General features: G+C 43.3%; 1 protein-coding gene across 1 annotated transcript in view; it reads right to left on the reverse strand.

Annotated features, from left to right (window-relative positions):
• LOC123577311 (guanylate cyclase 2G-like) overlaps nt 1-16,031 on the reverse strand; it is a 56,754-nt gene that overhangs the window by 6,280 nt on the left and 34,443 nt on the right. The window contains 6 exon segments of the mRNA XM_045439396.1: nt 965-1,158; nt 2,061-2,200; nt 3,798-3,975; nt 9,645-9,674; nt 9,677-9,799; nt 11,608-11,776. Of these exon segments, the coding sequence (XP_045295352.1) occupies nt 965-1,158; nt 2,061-2,200; nt 3,798-3,975; nt 9,645-9,674; nt 9,677-9,799; nt 11,608-11,776 (834 nt within the window).

Genomic DNA, 16,031 nt, shown 5'->3' on the forward strand with positions numbered 1-16,031 from the left:
GAAACTGATTTAGTATTAACTCATGCAAAACATAACCCAGAAAACAATGCCAAGAAGAAATCCCAGAGGAAGCCCTCCTAAGCAGAGTAGCTTTTGTTTTGAGGTATGTGTGATCTGCTCTTAGAGATTATCCACACACCTTTTCTTTCACCCTTAAACAGAGGCAATATCTGTGGGGGGAACATTAGGGATAACTATTAAAGGCATGTCACTGGGGGACATGACCACACTATCCCCCAAATCTCCCCAGCCCCCAGGCCACAGGTAAAGCCCTGCAATCACGATCCACCTGTGACTTGCCCCAGGCACATGTGAGCTTGGGAACCCTGCAGTCATGATGTGGCCCCATCAGAAAACTCAGAAAACACCTGAAGCAACCATCATCCTCACCACTTAAATGAAGCTAAATTATTCGCTGTTGCTATCCTTCCCTGAAAAATCAGTTTTTACTCCGGGTGACCATATTCATACATACCCCCAAGTAGCACTAGGCAGACGTTCTCATTTCAGCCACAATTCTGATCATCTAAACATAGGAGTCTGTCTTCACCTGCATTGCTAAGGATCACGGTAACAGCAGTGAGACTCACACAAGGTCCAAAAACAACCTTTAAAGGTGAGCCTCTCTGAATCTGAAGGAAATATATTCTGGAGGGAACTGGAGCAATTAGCCAGTAGAAGGGCAGTGCCTCTCTAGAAATGTGTTAACAGCCAGATAAAATAATGGAAAGAAACAAGAAGCAACTGGGGATTATTGACAAGCACATTCATCTGTGATTAATCAAGCCCTTTTCCAAGAAGACAAACAGGAATAAAATATTGAGTTTCTGCCATGAATTGAGATGGACTGCCAGCCTGAAATGGAGCCTTCCTCCTGGCTCACATCTAGGGCTGGGTCCATCCTTACGCCCTAGAGTCGGCGGACAAGGAGCGTGTTCCCTCACAGCCCCGGGGTATGTCTCACCTTATACACATCATATGTTTTAATGATGTGATCAAATAAGCTGTACAGGTCATTAAGCAGCTTTACCACTTGCAAGGGGGAGCTGAGAGAACACAGTTTTGTGAATCCAACAATGTCGGAGAAAAAGATTATCACAGACTCAAAATGTTCTGGTGCCACGGACCTTCCAGCTATGAGCTGTTCTCCAGTGAAGCCGAAACCAAAGAATAGAGATTGGTTTTGAACGGACTCTTATTCATCTTGCCTCCTACAAACCCCTGCAAAATCTTTCTGATAGGTCCTTTTGCTTCAGTGGATTAGATTTTCGGTCAACAAAATCCATCATCTAAAGGGATTCTTTTGACACCCATTTTTCTACTTGCATTTTCTCTGAAGAGATATTTTAATTGGTGGGTATAAACTAGACCTGGGGGGCAGGTCACAGAAATGCCTTTGCAGTAAGGATTTTTCTCCCGGAGGGCATCCCATTTTTCTCTATTGGCTATAGCGTTTGAGTGCAAAAATGCAATTTGCAGATGTGAAGCAAAAGGAAGCATCCATCAATCCACAAGTCAATGCATTTGCTTCAATCAACCAATCTCACATTAACACCTTCAAATCCCTAACTCCATCTCTTTGTCAAGACACGCAAGAAGGGTGCAGAAGTTTTAATAGCCGACGCTTCTGCCAAGTTTTTAAAGTGTAAAGGTGCAAGCAGAGCCAAAAATGAAGCAAGTTTTGAATCTGAAGTCATGGGTGCATATCGTACTGTGCAAAGTCTTTGGAGCACAATCTGAAGTACGGAGAAACTAGCTATTAATCAGACTCATGACACTAAAGCGCCATCTGGTGGTCTGTCTCCCATAGCTGCATCCGCCATCTTCCCTATTAAGAGACATTCTCTACTCCTGTGAATTCAAGATTTCAGGCAGGGCCTTTGCCTCTATCTCCGTTTACAGGGTGTACCAAATTGCCTGCAAAATGCTTGACTCATTTAGAAGAACCTGAGTTCCTCTTAGGAAAAGAACAAAAAAGTACTCTGTACATGGGGCCCCTTAGATAGTGATGCTATTGCTTTCTGGGTCCTTTGTCAAGGCCCCCAGTGCTTTGGAATACCTTGGCAGCATTGTGGACAGAAGCCTATCCACCTTCCTCTTCTCCGCCATCAGCTGGTTGGTCCTCTCTTCCACCACATCCTCCAGTTGATTGGCATACACCTCCAGCTTGCTCACCATACTGTCTAGGATGTTCACATGGCTTTAAAAGAACCCAAAATGAACATCTTTTTTTTCCAAGAACATTAGGGTCACAGTAGAGCACAACATCCAGCTATACGTTCCAAGAAAACATGTATCACCCTGAAGGTTTCCTACCTAAGGGCTGCCAATGGACAGCAGTGGAATGACAATGGCAGTGAAGCCATGGGGTGGGACAGAGACTGCCCTTTACCAGCTCTGTGATCTTGTTCTACACCCTTCATTTCTCCAAGCCTCAGTTTCTTCATCTGGAAAATGAGGATACTAATGCATACCTCATAGGGCTTTTCTGAGGATCCAGGGAGATGATGGGTACACAGTGCCTACAGCTGTGTCTGGCACTCAGCAGGTACTCAGCAAATGGTGGCCTTCACTGGCACTCCCCCATTTCCCAATATGCTCCATATTATCATCATGGTCAGTCAAAAATGTACATTTCAGGATGGGTCTTTTTTTCCCCCTGAATAATACCAGCTATTTTCCTTTTGGATGACATATGTAAGGGGGCACTTCTAGACCCTGTAGGCTCTTGCTTTAGAAGGGTCTTCAGAAAAATCATTTAAATACCCCATTTTTCAGATGAGGAAACTGAGGCTCACATAGGAAATAGACTTGCTTTAACATCGGGGACCAGATTTTTTTAAGTAAAAGTCACGATTGACCCAAGACATACCATTCAAAACAATTTTGATGTGGAAAATACAGAATACAGGGCTGTTGTGTTAAGAATGCATAGCAGACTGGCCAAGTTAGGAGTAGATGCCAGAATCCCGGCCCAGGGTCCTTCTATAAACTCAGGCTACTTCTATCATGGCTATGTCTGCCTATGTTCAATGTGCCAAAAGATGACACAGCTATCCTAATGTGAAACAAGCTACTGTTGAGGAGGTTGTTTGAGAGGCATGAATAATTCAAGCTGATGACTTACTCTAAGGTTGGTGAATAGTTTCTTATACTATAGTCCAACCCCAACTGATGAGCCATGACCTTTGGAATGCCGGTTTGGAAAACATTCTGAGGTCATGTCAAAATTCCCTGGGAAAGAGAGCCTTGATTGATTAGAGATATCTGGAATGGACAAAGGAGGACAATGGATGTGCTGATGTCTGATACATTTTTGTGTCATTAATGAAATAAAGGGAGAATTTATCACCCAACTCTAGCCAGCATGTAACACGGTGCTTTGCATGTGACATGCATTGAGTGGGTATATGATGAATAAATGAATGAATGGATAAATAACTGAATGAGTGGAGGAATGAATGAATGGAGTGGGCCACACAGAACCAGTCACAGCCATGTAGTTTTAAAATTCTAATAGTTAGGGGCACTTGGGTGGCTCAGTCTGTTAAGAATCCGACTCTTGATTTCTGCTCAGGTCACCATCTTGCTGTTCAGGAGACTGAGGCCCACGTCCGGCTCTGCACTGATGGTGCAGAGCCTGCGTGGGGTTATCTCTCTCTCCCTTGCTCTCTGCTCTTCCCCTGCTTGTGCTTTCTCTCTCAAAATAAATAAAATAAACATTAAAGATATTTTATAAAAAAAATAAAATTCTAATGGTTAAATGATTGGGAGAAAACGTCACACATCTAACTCACCCTTTGGAACTGGATTCTCGTAAAATTTTCTTGATGGAAGAGAAAGTGGGCCTTTTCTCTGGAGATTCATCCCAACATGCTCTCGCCATGGCCACAATCTTTTCATTGCCCTTGTCCTCTGACAGGGAAGGTCGGAGTGGAACTGAGGCCGTGGGGTCTTTGATAAGGCTGGTGATTTCTGAAATTCATTTGGGGTTTAAATAGCAAAATGTCTGAGCTTTGGGCCATGTAGTACACTTCACTTTAAACACATGTGCTCTTCAATTTGTGAATTGAATGTATAAGTATATTGAACAGATTGGAATTTCAGAGAAACCTGAACATTTTATGAGAAATATTTGAGATCCTCGTGGAAAATGAAGACTCCTACTGTAAAACATATCAGCACCTTCTAATGAATCTGTTTTTAGATTAAGTTGTTTTTCTTCCAATGGAACTTTTCTTGAAGTAAAGCATATCTCTATGTGACTTCAGGAGTGTATAAGCATCTGGGATGGGAAACCCCCAAAGCACACCTTTTGCAATTTGCATTCCATATAAAATGTCACATAAAAGTTATTTTAACAAATAATAAATGTCACCATCATGTGCTGCCTCGGTGTCCAACTTTGTAAACCTGTTTTCTTTCACTTCTGCATTGGCTTTTACTGACATTTATTAAACATTCTGCTATACCAGGTTTTTCAGAGGAAATAATAATTTGAGAACAACATATACATGTTTTTGTGTAAAAATACTGTGGGTGTAACAACATGGATGAATCTTAAGGGCATTTTACTAAGTATAAAAGGGTAGTCTGAAAAGGCTACACGCTGTATGATTCTGTTTATATGACATTCTAGAAAAGGCAAAATTATAGAGACAGAAAACAGGTGAGATACCGTTAGGAGCTTGGGGAGGAGAAGGTGCTGAACACGTAAGTCACCAGGGATTTATTTAAGGTGATGAGACTGCTCTGTAGGGTACATGACACTGTGTATTTGCCAAAACCCATAGAACTTTACTGCACAGAGAGTAAACCCCAAAGAACACAAATTTTTAATAATATCAGTTGGGATGTTGGACAACTCCAAGATAGAGGCAAACTGTGACAAAAGAATCTAACTGTATTATAACTGTATGACATTGCCTCGCTGAAGGGGATGTATTATAACTATATGACATCACCTGCTGACTTAGGCACTTCTGAAATGACTCAAGACCATTAAGACTAAACAAAAGGACCCATTCACAATCGCTGTATTGTAGACGGCAAGATTGGGGACAGAAGAAAACTTTGCAAGTACTAGACACATATACTGGGATTGGATAAATAAATAAATAAATGGATGGCAGATGGTGGGAGCCAGGATCTCACTGTTGGAAAGGGACGCTATGGATAGAGGCGGGGGGGACACTGGAATAAATGCACTATGTGGTGGTAATGGTGTTGGAGATGTTAATGTGAACTCATGCTTAGCTTAGTATAGATACAGATGGGTAGACGCAGATATGAGAATGTGTATACACTGAGGCTAGTGTGCACCTGCTTTTCCTTACTCTGTCCACTGAGAGGGGCTAGAAGCAACAACACCCCGGTTGCAATGAGCACAGTCAGCATCCAGGTCTTGGTTTCTAATATCATCCTCCAGTAAAAAAGAACCAGTGTCCTTGGAGACATGGCTGATTCTAGGACTGAGGCAGGGAAATACAAGAGGAGGCTGAAGCCTCTCAGGCCACCAGGAAGCAAGGCGGTACTAAACAAACCAAATCAAAACACAGCAATGGGTTTATATCAAAGTTACACAGAAGTCAATTGAAATGGAATGGCCGAAGATGAAACAACTGGGACAGTAAAATAAAGTAGTATTAGATTACAATTCAGAGGATAAAATAAAGATACAGTGTAATATATAATATAAAATGTACACATATGTTACAATATAGATATGCATAAAAATATAATACAATACAATATAATACCAATAATTGAATAAATACATAAGTGGGAGAGAAGAGACAAACCTCCTGTGGAGAAAAATCCCAAATAGTTTACATAGATAGTCTCCACGCAGGGTAGTAGAGTGCAACACCCCACTCCGTAAGTGTGGACTTCACATAGTGACTTCTTTCTTCGGGGGACAGTATAGGAAGAGGGGAACCAATGGGTAACTCTACGGTGGAGAAACCTGACAAGCCTCAGCCAGGTCAATATCAACAGTCATGTTGGTCAACATGATAGTCAACAGTCATGTTGGTCGTATGTACCCTTGACATGATGTGACGAACATGACAATTTACCCCTGTAGCCTTCCTCTCAAGACATATAAGTCCAGTCTCATCATAAGGAAGAAAAATAATGAGACAAATCCCAAGTGAGAAACATTCTACAAAATACCTGGCCAGTACTCCTCAAAAGTACAATGTCATTAGAATTATAGTTTAAGGAACATTCTTGAAGAGCTTAGACAGACATGATGGCTAAATGCAGCATGACGTCCTGGGTGGAATGCTGGGGCAGAAGAGGACATTGGGTTGAAAACTAAGGGAATCTAAAAGAGTATGGCCTTTGCTTAAGAAGAAGAAGGAGGAGGAGAAGGAGGAGGAGGAGGAGGAGAAATAATGTCAGGCTCTGTGCTGACAGCTCAGAGCCTGGAGCCTGCATCAGATTCTGTGTCTCCCTCTGTCTCTGTTCCTCCCCCGCTCACACTCTGTCTCTCTCTCTCAAAAACAAATAAAGATTAAAAAAAATGAAAAAAAGAATAAGAATAAATACAAGTTATAACACTGTGTAAAATATGATCTTGTTTTTTTGTAAATGTACATGCTTGTGTTTAAATTCTTTTTTTTGTTAACGTTTATTTATTTTTGAGACAGAGAGACAGAGCATGAATGGGGGAGGGTCAATGAGAGAGGGAGACTCAGAAACCAAAACAGGCTCCAGGCTCTGAGCTGTCAGCACAGAGCCCGACGCGGGGCTCAAATTCACGGACCGCGAGATCATGACCTGAGCTAAGTCGGACGCTCAACCGACTGAGCCACCCAGGCACCCCTACATGCTTGTGTTTAAATGCACACTTTCAATGCCTAAAAATAATCTGAAGGACTATACATAAGAAAGTTCTATGGGTAATTGTGTTTTACATCCCAAATGAAGTGTAATTTGAGACATGGGACAACAATGGTTTTAAAAGAAGTCACTGAAGAATTACTATTGTTGCATCTTCTGCTTTCTTATCCTCAGCTCTAAGAAATATCATGAGAGAAGCAATAAAATGATAAAAAACTTTGAACCATGGGTTCAAATTCACATCATGGGCCTGCACCTCGGAACACGTGTTTATGAGCTAGTAACATGCAGCCATCCCATAATCCACCAGTCACTCTATTGTCATTGTTCTTCTTCTTCGGTGTGCATCAGAATCAGGGGTGGGGGGCTTCTTAAAGCACAGCTTCTGGGCCTATCCCCAAAGTTTCCAATTCCAAAGGCCTGGAGCCGGGCCTGAAAATTTGCTTTTCTAATAAGTGCCCAGGCGATGCTGAAGCTGCTAGTCTAGGGTTGCACTAGGCTTCTCAAAACTGTGGATCTTCAACATCATCTGGGAACTTGAGAAAAATGCAAATTCTCAGGCCTTGCCCCAGACCTACTGAGTCTGAGACCCTGAGGGTGGGACCCAGCAATTCTTTTTTTTTTTTTTTTAACAAGTCCTACAGGTAATTCTGACACCAACTAACATTTGAAAACCACTGGTCTAGTGTGCACAGGACATCAATATCTATTCAGTCCCCAGCACCAGGACTGTTTGTAGGGAAGTATGAGATGTTAATGGGAGAAGCATGTTTGGCCACAAATTAGGTGCACCTTGTACTTTCCCTGATTGCAGTCCTGTGTATACATAGTCCCATATGGCCAGCTTTCATTGAACTTTGTGGGCATAAGACTACCATGAGGGGCAAATATACCAATTGGGTACAGTCTTCCCACCCCCGCCCCCACCCCACCTGGTGCAACCGGATGGCAGCTGAGCTTAGTGAGTGTGGCTGGGATCCTTCCTGGGCTCACTCTCGGAATATCTGAGTGGCTTCTTGGTTCTAAAGTCAGTTGCCCTTGGATTTGAATGACTCTTTTTGGATTAGTCTCCCCTCTTTTTCACTTGGCCATAAATTAGAAAGTGGAATCCATTTTTAAAGTAACTATATACATTGAGAAAGGATCCTGACTTGAAATTCTCCAGGGAATGCATGATCTAACAATGAAACTTGAGGGTGGCCATTGGGAATGGACTAGAAAAAGTAGGCATGGTGATAAAGAAGAAAAACCAGGAGGGAAAGGTGGGCTGAGTTGATTGAGCAACTGATACATGCACACCTCCCTATGCTTGTTCTCAGACAGTGGTTCTCAGCATGAGCTGCATGTTGGAATCACCTGCAAATGCTGATGCCCAGGCAGCCACCCAGATCGATAGCATCAGCACCTCCTAGGCCGAGATCCAGGCATCAGTAGTTTTTAAAGTTTCCCAGGTAATTCCAGGGCGACAGCCAAGGTGGAAGATAACAGTGCTGGGGGGTTACACCTACTATACTTTTTTCTTTGTTTGTTTATCATTCTTGATCAAATTTTGCTTTATCTCCCCAGCTTCTGCCCTTAATTCCATGACAGGATGTGTGTTAAGAGACAACTCAGCAAAAAAATGAGCCTAAATATATCCTATAAAGACAACTGGGCAGCATTTATTTAAAAAATTAAATATACTTAAAATACATTTATCTCTTCAATCTCAAGCCCACAAAGATACAAGGCTGCTCACTGCATCAACTGTAATGGCAAGAAAAATGGAAAACAACCAAACTGTGCATCAGTCAATAATACACAGCCTATCCTTACAATGAAAATTCTGTAGTCCTTAAGAAAGATTGAGGTAAATTTGTGTATACACATATGAGATGAAAGATATCCAGGCAGAAGGAAGAGTGTGTGCAAAGGTTCTGGGGTAGGAATGTGTCTGGCATGTTGGAGGCACATGAAGGTGGCTGGCATGACTGCAATGAGCAAACCATAGGAGATGGAATTAGAAAGGTATATTGAGGTGAACTTTGTTTCTCAAAGAATATGTCCATGTCCTAATGTCCAGAACCTGCGAATGTGACCTTATTTGGGAAAAAAATGTCTTTGCAGGTATAGTTAATTATCTTGGGTTGAGGAGGTCATTTCAGATTTCCAGGTGGACCCTAATCCAATGACAAATGTCCTTATAAGACACAGACAAAAGAGACATATACAGAGGAGGAGGCAACGTCAAAGTAAAGGCAGAGATTGGAGAAATGTGACCACAAGCCCATGAAATCTGGACCAACCCCCAAAAGCTGGACAAAGCAGAGAACTGATCTTCCCTAAAGCTTCTAGAGGGAGCACAGCCCTGCCAAACCTTGATTTTGAACTTCTGCCTTATACAACTGTAAGAAAATACATTTCTGTCCACTAAACCCAGCAGGTATGTGGTTAACTTAGAATGGCAGCCATAAGACACTAATAAAGAATGTCAGAGGCCAGGTCAGAGGCCTTTGGTGGTCCTGTCGGCCACTGTAAGGGCTTAGTTTTCATTCCCCAAATGGGAAGCCAGGGGAGGATGGTGACCAGAAGTGACATGACCTGACTCATTTTCCAACAGGATCACTCTGCTATAATAAAGTATGTAGTTCTGAGCTCTTTGATTGTTTTTGTAAGCAAACGGCAACTACTGAACACTTCATAAAAAACAATCATTTAAAAGCTAGCATGCCACTGCCCCCCCCCCCGCCCCCTGCAAATATAAGAAATAAAAGCTAGCCCACATGACCAAAGCCTGCCAAAGAGACTTTCAGCTTTACCGTCTGGCATCTCGTTGAGGTCAGCAAATGTCCGTGGTTCTGGTGGTGGATCAGCTCCGTCATCAGGATGGCAAAGCTGTAAACATCTCCCTTTGGGGTGCCTGACCGGGGTGCCTCTGGAAGCCGCAGCAGCTCTGGGGCCGTCCAGTAGAGCTCTGCAGAGCAACGGGTGTCATGAGGGAAGCATGGAGTGGGAGAGGGACAGGCAGAACCGGAAAAGTCACCCCTCTTTCTCAGGAAAACACAGAACTGAAAGTACCCAGCCCCCGAAAAATCCGCCCTAATGGTGCCTGACTTGTAGAGCAAAAAGGGGTCTGTGGGTATGTGAATGCAGACAGAACAATCAAGAAGAACAAGCACTAACATCTTAACTGTGGTTAACACCTGATTGTGCAGTTACAAGAAGTTTTCGTTTTCCTTCCCCTTTCTGTGATTGTCTACATTAAATTTTTTTTTTTTTTTAACATTTACTCATTTTTGAGAGACAGAGAGAGAGAGTGAGTGGGGGAGGGACAGAGAGAGCAGGAGAATCTGAAGCAGGCGCCAGGCTCTGAGCTATCAGCACAGAGCCCGATGCAGGGCTTGAACTCATGAACCATGAGATCATGACCTGAGCCAAAGTCAGACCCTTACCCATCTGAGCTACCCAGGCGCCCCTGTATTATCTACATTGAAAAAACTAACTTATAGAGGTACGATTCATAGAACATAAAATGAACCCTTTTAAAGCAAACAATTCAGTGTTAGTTATTTAGCCCCTTTGCAAGATTGTACAACAAACCACCCTATCTACTGCCAAAACGTTTCCAGGGCCTCAGAGTAAAATCCTGCAGCCATTAAGCAGTTTCTCCCTGTTTCCTGTACCCCCAGCCCCCAACAAGCACCAGTCCACATTCTGTCTTTACAGATTTCTATGTTCCTGATATTTTATATACCTACATTTATTTGTTGGTGTGAGGTTGATGGGTTTATTTCATTGTAGGTTACAATCATTAAAAGAAAATATACTGGGGGATGGGGAAGTAGGGTTGCTACAAGCAGGTTTTCAGAATTTCCCCCTTTGTCTTTCTGTAAGGCCTCATCCCGTGTTACAGAACCTCCTCGCATGCGCGCAGCAAAGCTGTTGGCATCGTGCTGCCCCAGGGAGAGGAGTTCAGACGGCTGGGATACATGCGAGGTAAGACTCAAGACTGCTCACTAGCTTTGGACAAGGAAGAGTCCGAGCTTCAGTTTGCTCATATGCAAAGGAGGGTTTGACTCCAGGCAGAAGGTCTTGTCCTGAGATGTGCATCAGAATCACTTGAGAGTTTTTGTTTCTATTTAATTTTATTTTACTTGAAAGGTTTATTTATTTATTTATGAGAGAGAGAATCCCAAACAGGCTCCGTGCCATCAGCACGGAGCTCAACGTGGGGCGTGAACTCAGGAACTGTGAGATCGCGACCTGAGCCGAAATCAAAGGCGGATGTTTAACCGACTGAGCCACCCAGGTGCCCCGAGAGTTTTTAAAAAACAGTGCTGATGCCCAGATTTCATCTTCAGATATCTGGGGTGAGACCCAGCCACCCACATATTTTGTAAAGCTTCTCAAGTGATAACAGAGCAGCGAGAGGATGTAGGACCGCCGAACCCATGGTCTTTGAAGGGCCTGCAGATGGTGAGCTGAGAACACAGGTGAAGTGTAGTGGGGTATGGGGGGCTAAGGAGAAGACCGGTGACTTGCTTCGGGCCACCCGGCCTGGCCAGGATGAGCCCTAACCTTCTAACTCAGACGTCACACCACGGACTCACCACCCTGGAGGCTATTTTTTCCTGCTCCCTTGGGTGAATAGAACAACCATGCACTGTCAGCTCCAGAGGAAGGCCCCCTGCTGGCACCTGTGAGTGAGCTTCAGGAAATAGGGTGGGGTCAGGTGCCCTGTTACCACGTGGGCTAGTGGGTGCACGATCTGTCAGTGGTTACCCGAGTGGTCTGTCGGTTCCTCGTTGGATGCTCTGTACATCCGGCCGTGCTTGAACTCCCACAGCCCAAAGCCTGTCAGTTTCACCTGCATCTGACTGTCCACCAGGCAGTTGGAAGGCTTAAGGTTGCCGTGGGACCCCAGGGGGCTCCTGTGGAGGAACAGCATGCCCTGGAAGAGTGAAAATAAGCAAATGAATTAGCGTAGGGGCCAATGGAATCTGCTGGAAGACACAGACAGAAACAGATGGGCAGAAACACGACCCAGAGGAGAGGAACCGCCCATGTCTATGTTCATCTGTTCAAGAACCACTAACAGCCCCTTGTCCTTGAGTCAACCTGGATAGTGTCACCCAAGTAGGGGAAACTATTTCTGGCTCCCCAGTGTGCAGCCATGAAGGCAAGGCCAGCCTAAAATAAATAAGCTCCAAAAAGCTAAACAAAATAGAGTCTGACTAAGTGGTCAGACTCCTGACTTGAAATCCCAGCTCTAACACTTAGCAGAGAGCAAGTTACTTGACCCCATAAGCCTCATTTTTCTCATCAAAATGGATGTGACAATCTCTACCTCAGAGGGAGGCTGTGGAGATTAAATGTAATAATGCGTATGAGACGCCAGACATGGTGCATGACACAAAGTAAACACCCACCAAAAATCATCATGAAAAATGTGTATAAAAATGATTAAAAAAAATCAACTTGGAAACAACACTATGTAATTAAGAATATTCTTTTATTACCTACATGTTGCAAGTTATATTCTATTCCTACCTACATGTAATGATTCTATAATTATATTATATTATATTATATTATATTATATTATATGCACTTTAGGGTCCTGTTTGAACACTTTGCAGGGAAAAGCAATAAAATGAGGAACGTTGGAAAATTCTCATGTCATCTGCCATGTTCTTAAACGTTTATATCTATTATTATTATGCAATAATAAAGTACCATTATTTATGAAAGGCCCAGAAAGAACACCAGAGTCAGAAGGCATACATCACATCTCCACTTCACCACTCGGTCTCTTCAAGCAAGACACTTCACCTCGCTGGGCCTCAATTTCACCATCTACAAGATAGGACTGTCTAGATCCCCACCACTTGAAACATGGCCTTGGGACCAGCAGCACCAACAGCACCTGGGAGCTTGGCAGAAATGCAGAGTCTCGGGCCCTGCCCAGATGTACCGAATCAGACTGTGCATTTTAACCCAATCCCCAGGAGATTCATGTGCACACAGTCTGAGAACAGCTGGCTTCCTCTACTGTTTCACATCTTGGCCACCCATTAAAATCACCTGGGGAGCTTAAAAAGAAAAGACCAATGGTTGGACCTGAACAGAAGAGCCTACATTAACTATGGATTGTGTGTGGCACAAGCCAAGCTGGATGCGAAGGAACCCAAAGAGACTAATCAGAATGGGGAAAGTGTGCCAACAGGAAGAGTTTGCTAAAGGAGGTGAGTCATGAAGGCAAAGGGCACACTCATTTGGCAAGGAGACGAGGGCAGAGTGCACAGATCTTTCCATAGGCAGGGAAGGGCTTTAAAGAAAGACCTGGGATTGAGGAGGGAAACAGGTATCTGGGGAGGCTAGATAGAGAAGAGATGAATTTGAAAATGAGAACGGTCACATTTGAAGCAGGATCTGATTGATGGATGTTTGTATTTCTCTGAAATTTCCAAGGGCAGACCTAGAAGCAATGAAACGAAGGCTAAGGAGATGGGCTGACTATGTTTTGGAAGTAACTGTAACAGTGCAGGGGGATAGGGGGACCCACTGTTTATGATCCTGGGGTCTTTGTTTCCTTGCCTTCCTTGATGGCTTCACAATAAGACATTTCTGTAATATTTATTCAACATTTCCTGTCTCTTGGAGTTGAAATACCTACATAAAGTTTCTTTAGATCTTTGATCTGAATCTCTGAACCATTCATTTTCAAAATACTTAGCGTGGGAGCTGGTAGAGAGCCAGCAACCTGAGTATGTCACAGGTATGGGGCTGTCACAGAGCCATTTTAATTGCATTAGCCTGAGTAGCACAGATCTCTTCACACCTGCCTCACCCAAGAGGTTTCAGAGCAAGAGTGAAAACGACAATGTCTTTCTCAAGGGTCTTACTGGATACTTTTTTTAAAGGTTATCATGCTAACCTTATGTGACATCCATTCTAAGTCCCTTACTTAAACTAGCTCGTGTAATTCCCCTAGTGACCTTGTAGAGTCAGGTGGTATTGTCATTGGCCTCATTTGACAAATAGGGAAAGGGAGAAATGAAGAAGTTAACCTGCCCCAGGTCACATCGCTGGCCTACAGTGGAGCAGGACTGGGAATAAGTACAGTCCGATTCCCAAGTCCCTGCCCTTGACCAACTGCACAAATGCCCTCGACTGAAGAAAGAAAGCTCTGAAGGGCAGAGAGTGAGGAGTGACTGAGCATTGCATTGAAGCCACCAGGGTCCATGGAGATTCTCACTGTGATGTGGATCTGTGATGAACAAATAAATATCAATAAACCTTTTTTTGAGCACTTTGTACTATGCATTGTGCAGGGTGCTTTATACATGTTATCACATTTGGTCTTTCTGGAGATAGATTAATATTCCCATTCTCTGTTTCCCAATGAGGAAACTCACAGTTTTAAACTGCTCCTGAAGAGTGAGGGCAAAGCTGGAATATAAGCCCAGGTTGGGTTGCCTTCAAAGTACAGCCGCTTCTAAATCATTAGCTTTTATTGTTTCTGGTGTCCTGGTGATTGTCCAGGAGGCTGGGGGGGCGGGGCGGTCAAAGCACACCTATTCTCCTAACACCATGATAGGAGGTTCAAATGACAAGCCCAGCTGAGAAGGGGGGTGATGTCACCCATGGGTGTTGTCCATAGCACTCAATGTTCCAGAAAAGATGAATGTGAGGAGGCCCTGAGTGGACTATTGCACCCAGAGATGGGGTCCTTGGAACTCTTGGTCACCAGCTCAGGGACTCACTCTCCCTCCAGCAGTGATCATAGTCTGAGTCACCATCCTGCTTTAGTAAAACTCCTGAGCCAATAATGCATTAGAAATACAGTCTGGGGTGCCTGGGTGGCTCAGTCAGTTAAGTGTCTGACTCTTGGTTTCAGCTCAGATCATGACCTCACAGTTCGTGAGTTCGAGCCCCACATCGGGCTCCGTGCTGACAGTATGAGCCTGCTTCGGATTCTCTCTCCCTCTGTCTCTCTGCCCGCCCCTACTCATTCTCTCTCTCTCTCAAAATAAATAAATAAACTTAAAAAAAAAAAAAAAAAGAAATACAGGCTAATACAGAAAGCAATGAGGAAACCCCCAGGGCAGTGGATACACCACTCCTACTCCCACCCCCAAATTCAGGAGGCTTGTGTGTTTTTTGAGATGATAGAGTTCAATCACATTTTGGGACTGCAACCCACTCACTTGAACCCGGAGGGGGCTGTCTGGGGGCCGTCTCTGGAATTCTCCAGTGAGGCTCAACAAGCCAAGGTCTGGGCATGCAATCTAGGGAGACCTCTGTCCAATCAAGAATTCTCTCTCACCTCATGGAGACCTCCCCATGCAGCAGGACTGTCCCTGACACTCACAACTGTCCCTGGCCTTGCTAGAGCCAGGCCCACCCTAGGCAGGAGACATTTTACATCTGGTCACCACTGATCACTCCTGATGTCCAGGTTTATTAACAGAGCACATTCCATTAGGAGATGTTTGGGATACAGTGGAAATCCTAGAAATGGAGTCCTCTTTAAGAGACACCACACATCTCTTCAGTTCTTTTTTTTTTTCCTGTTGTGGTGGAAAAGTATGATGTTATGTGTATTGTCACAGGCCAAGTAGAACTGAGAGGTTTATGATTTATGTGCCAGATCTCATGCACTTTTTGCAATTCTATTACCGAACTGTCTGCTAGTTACATTTACTCCCCTCCTGGAAAGTTGAGTGGGGGGTACCCCCAGTGCTCTCATTTCTGCATCCCACATTTGGGGTCTCTTGTACTTTATACAGGCAAGAAGCAGAACATGGAAGGAAGAACTCAGCCTTTGGAGACAGACTGGTTGCAAATCCCAACCTCCCTCTTACCAGTTGGGTGGTTACTTCACCTTCACTAAGCCTCATTTTATTTCCTCTTGTAACTATTAATTTTATTAATTTTATTATTAATTTTATTAATAATTAATGTTCTATTAATTATTAATTTTATTAACTATTAATTTTAATTATTATTAACTATTAATTTTATTAATTTTATTAATATTGGAGTTAACTATTAATTTTATTAATTAATTTTTAACTATTAATTTTATTAATATTGGAGTTAAAAGTGAACGGATAGTGGCATGAATTGCTGATTATTAAGAACACTGTCCAATAGAAACACAGTTCAAGCTACGTGTATAATTTTCACTTGTTCAGTTAAAT

Source organism: Leopardus geoffroyi, chromosome D2 (assembly GCF_018350155.1).
Source record: "Leopardus geoffroyi isolate Oge1 chromosome D2, O.geoffroyi_Oge1_pat1.0, whole genome shotgun sequence".
Taxonomy (NCBI): Eukaryota; Metazoa; Chordata; class Mammalia; order Carnivora; family Felidae; genus Leopardus; species Leopardus geoffroyi.